General features: G+C 44.6%; 1 protein-coding gene across 1 annotated transcript in view; it reads right to left on the bottom strand.

Moving 5' to 3' along the window:
• Window positions 1-5000, bottom strand: part of LOC143299720 (uncharacterized) — a 47078-nt gene that overhangs the window by 23477 nt on the left and 18601 nt on the right. Inside the window, exons 6-7 of the mRNA XM_076613097.1 lie at window positions 2386-2577; window positions 1010-1210 (exon numbers count right to left, since the gene is read on the bottom strand). Of these exons, the coding sequence (XP_076469212.1) occupies window positions 1010-1210; window positions 2386-2577 (393 nt within the window). The remainder of the gene's footprint in view (window positions 1-1009; window positions 1211-2385; window positions 2578-5000) is intronic.

The raw sequence follows: 5000 nt of genomic DNA, 5'->3' as shown, positions 1-5000 counted from the left end.
CAAACACACGCACACACACACACACTTTCCAGAATACAATATATGCACACACACACACACACACACACTCACACTTTCTGCACTACACACACACACACACACACACGCACTTGCACGCACTTTCCGCACTACACTATATGCACACACACACACACACACACACACACACACACACCTACCCCGCCCAACACACACATGCACATAAAACTCCCACCCATGCAATCAGTCCACTCTCCCCAACACAAACATGACATTCACCCACCACCACCACCACCACCACCACCACCACCCCTTCTCCTCCCCCACCCAGTACACATCATCGTCATCATCATCATCATCATCATCATCATCACCCAGCCGACTGCCAGGTGATTAGATTGTCCAAGACTCTCTTTTTTCAGTTTTTTTCTAACTTGATTTAAATTTTATATGGACTGAAATGTATCTGGGGAATGGGTCTTTTTAGTGTTATTTTCAGCATTTTTAGCTTGATTTGAATTTTACGTGGACTGAAACGTTCCTGGATGAATGTGTCTTCTTAGTTTTATCTTCAGTATTTTTAGCTTGATTTGAATTTTATGTGGACTGAAGAATACCTGGGTGAATGGGTGTTTTTAGTGTTACTTTCAGTATTCTTCGCTTGATTTAGATTTACATGGACTGAAACATACTTGGGTGAGTGGGTGTTTTTAGTGATATTTTCAGTATTTTAAAATTCATTTTGAATTATACACAGACTACACAAGACGTGAGTGAACTGACCTTTCTGAAACCATTGTTTTAACTGACTTCTTTGACATTGATTTTGTGTTCTCCTCCATTACTTTTCAGAAGAACTGACAATGTGATCAACCCTGAAGTGGACGCTTTATCTGGGCCATGGGCTAAAAGCAACACGACATCATTTGACCACCCAGAGCTCACACACACACCCCCTACAACTCCCCCCCCCCTCCCCACCCCCAACCACTCCACCTGCTACACCATCACCCCCCCCCCTGTGACCCACCACACTGGGGGACGGGCCCGTGCCACTGCTCGCCAGAGCACACGAGGGTGAAGTTGGCCCCGCTGTCAGACATCGGGCGGAAGGAGTCCTCGCACTCATACACCAGCGCCTCGCCGGTGAGGTAGACGGATTTGACCTGGGTGTCGTCCTTCAGGTGGGTGCCTGTGTAGGTGGGCAGAGTGGTGCACCCTGGGATCCGTTCTGCATTTCATGGCGAGAAGGGCGGACGTCATGGTGAGTTTTATATGGAAAAAGAAATAAATATGTAAAGAATCTAATCGAGAAAATATTTCAAAATTTAAAAAAAAAGAAATAATGGTTGCATCAACATGAACTTACCAATAATGGTAGGGGTTTTTTTAAATGGCAAGCAACCCCCGAAAATGGAGTATGGCTGCCTAAATGGTCATACACATAAAAGCCCACTCGCCTACCTATGAATCATGATGGGAGATGCAGCCCACAAACGATGAAGAAGAAGAAGAGAAATGGCAAGCAAAGGCATGGTGAGTTTTGGGAAAAAGAAACCCCAACACAGTTCTTAAAAAATACAACTGTGGTCGTTTATAATAGGGAACAGTGATGGGAAAGGGTTTGATATTCAACAGTTCAAAGAAAAATTCATGATTGCATCAACATGAGGGTTTTTAAAAGGCCGCCAAGCAAAGGCATGGTGAGTTTGGGGAAAAGAAACCCCCAAACAGTTTTATAGAATAAAACTGTGGTCATTATAACCGGGAACAGTAATGGGAAAGGGTTTGATATACAGAATTTAAAAAAAAAAGAAGTATTCTTGACTTTCATGCATAAACAAACATGCATTCAGATGCATGGCACATACATACTCACTCACACACACACACACACACACACACACACACACTTGTTCATGTGTGCACACACACTCATACACGCACATGCATGCAAGCAGAATTTAAAAAAAGAAGTATTCTTGACTTTCATGCACAAACAAACATGCACTCAGATGCATGGCACATACATACTCACTCACACACACACACACACTTGTTCATGTGTGCACACACACTCATACACGCACACGCATGCAAGCAGGCATGCACGTATTCTATGCAAGCACGCACGCACGCACACACACATGCACCCACAACCACCCAGACATCCAGGTACCCACTCCCGCTTCCAAACATGCACACACACACACATGCACATGCACATGCATACACACACACACACACAGACACAGGCACACACACACACACTTATTTACACACACACACACAGTACACCCCCACACAGTCCCCCCCCGGCCCCCCACACACTCACCAACAAACACACACACACACACACACCACCGCCAGCACACCCAGACATCCATCGCATGGCATGAAACTCACCACACTGGATGCTGGCACCTCTTTGCACCCACTCTCCGTTCCGGCAGTGGAACAGCGTCTCCAGCACACTGCCGTTGGCCCGGTAGCCAGCTGCGCACTCGTACACCACGTGCTCCGACGTGCGGCTGTCCTTCTTGACACGCGTGTAGTTGAAGGGGGAGGTAGGGGGTGTGGAGCACAGCTTCGGCAGCACTGCCCAGAGAGTGTTGAAAGGTTGGTTATTAAATCTTCACACTACCGGTGTCCTAAGTACGTTAAAACAAAACAGGCACCACTGAACACCACCGAAGTGACTCAGCAGCAGTGCAGGGTCTTCTCTGGTGTGTAGTAGCCTCCTGGCGACCTAACATCGATGGTTGCCTGTGGACTGCCGACACTGGAACTGCGACGGACGAACCCGGGTGTGGCTGTGTATGGGGGAATCTAAATGAGCGGCGTGGGAGTAATGCCACTGAAACGGTGCAGATGATGGGGCAGAAAAAAAAAAAGAAAAAAAAATCTTCACACTACCTCCTTGTGGGGTGAAAAAATTACCCACGTTCTCATTTAACTCTTTCACCTCCGAGGTCACAGGCTTCAGTTCATGTTGAAACAACAACGTGGACTTGTTCGCTTCAAACTCAGTCAGGGAGCAAAGGTTAGTCAGTGTTCTACAGGCGGGGAAACTGGCTGCAGCTGTCAAGCTTTTGTTACAGTGTGAAAAATGGTCTTATCAACATGACCCCCCTCGAAGTTGACTAAAGTCACCAATGGCGGTGCACTGTCTAGTCAACTAAAGTCACCAATGGCGGTGCACTGTCTAGTCAACTAAAGTCACCAATGGCGGTGCACTGTCTAGTCAACTAAAGTTGCCAATGGCGGTGCACTGTCTAGTCAACTAAAGTCACCAATGGTGGTGCACTGTCTAGTCAACTAAAGTCACCAATGGTGGTGCACTGTCTAGTCAACTAAAGTTACCAATGGCGGTGCACTGTCTAGTCAACTAAAGTCACCAATGGCGGTGCACTGTCTAGTCAACTAAAGTCACCAATGGCGGTGCACTGTCTAGTCAACTAAAGTTGCCAATGGTGGTGAAAGAGTTAAATCTTAATAAAACTCGGTCAGTTTTGCAACAATTTGATTTGAAACTTGATGGCTTTTTAACCCATTCAACCCTGGGGAGTTTACAGACAGCCTCAGCAAGCTTCCATGCCATACTGATGCTGAACAAGCACAGAAAATATACTGTTTTTCTTCAAAATTGTATCATTTTTTTTTCTTTTTATCACAACAGATTCCTCTGTGTGAAATTTGGGCTGCTCTCCCCGGGGAGAGCGCGTCGGTACACTACAGTGCCACCCTTTTATTATTTTTTTTCCTGCGTGCTGTTTTATTTGTTTTTCCTATCGAAGTGGATTTTTCTACAAAATTTTGCCAGGGACAACCCTTTGTTACCATGGGTTCTTTTACGTGTTGCTAAGTGCATGCTGCACACAGGACCTCGGTTTATCATCTCATCCGACTGACTAGTGTCTAGACCACCACTCAAGGTCTAGCGGAGGGGGGAGAAAATATCGGCGGCTGAGTCGTGATTCTCTCTCTTCCTAGGCGGAGTTACCTCTAGGCCATCACTCCACTCCATTTCATGCATGTGCAGGAACCTGAAAACCTGTTTTAATGAACAGTAGTTTGATGCCAGACCAGCACTTGGGCAAAGGACTAAAAGAGTTAAAGATTTTTTTTTGTGTGCATATCCCCATCAAGTATGGTGCTGTTTTGTTTATAAAAACAAAGAGTAAATAAACAATGACATCATTGTACAAATGAGACTTACTTTGTTAAAATCGGTAGAAGTTTGACTGAACTTCTGCCCCAATGAGGGAGAAAACTACAGAAGAAAAAAAAAATAGAAAGAAAAAAGGAGGAAGAAATAAAAGAAACACAAAAATGAAACTATGTACTCCACAGACTTGCATGCAACTGAGGCTAGGAAAAAAAGGAACAGATTAAAAAAAAAAAAAAAAAAAAAAAAAAATATATATATATATATGTGTCTCTCTCTGTCTTCCCCTCTCTCTCCTCCTCTCTCACAGTCCCTTCTCCCTCCCTGACCCTCTCCCTCTCTGTCTCTCTTTCTTTTTCCCTCTCCTTCTATTATCTGCCCATCTATTTTTTTCTCGACCTCTCTCTTGGTCCTCTCTGACTACTTTACTCACCAGCCTCTCTTCCCTATTCCCCAAGCAACACTTCACACTGTTCTTTTCATGTTGCATGCCCTGGATGCAGTTTTTAACATGAGCTTTTTTTCATGAGCTTTGTTGACCTTTTTGTTTTCTTTGTTGGTGTGTGGTGTGTTGCATTTTGACATACCAGTAAACGCCCTTGATGAAGACCAGTGGTCGAAACCGGTCGGGCATGTGAGAAACTGTTCTGTTGTTTTCCTTTTTTTTCTATTGTTATATTATATATATATATATATATATATATATATATCAAGATAAGGAAAGAATCAGTTGCTCATCATGCCCTCAGAACTGTGATTCTGACCTGGCATCCTCTCATAGGGTCGAGTTTATGGGTTGGGAGGGAGTGCTATAGTTTAACACTGGGAGGGGAGATGTTTTGACATTTTTCAC

This window comes from Babylonia areolata, chromosome 25 (assembly GCF_041734735.1).
Source record: "Babylonia areolata isolate BAREFJ2019XMU chromosome 25, ASM4173473v1, whole genome shotgun sequence".
NCBI classification, from domain to species: Eukaryota; Metazoa; Mollusca; class Gastropoda; order Neogastropoda; family Buccinidae; genus Babylonia; species Babylonia areolata.
The sequence above is the reverse complement of the archived record's forward strand: the minus strand, read 5'-3'. Positions and strand labels throughout refer to the sequence as shown.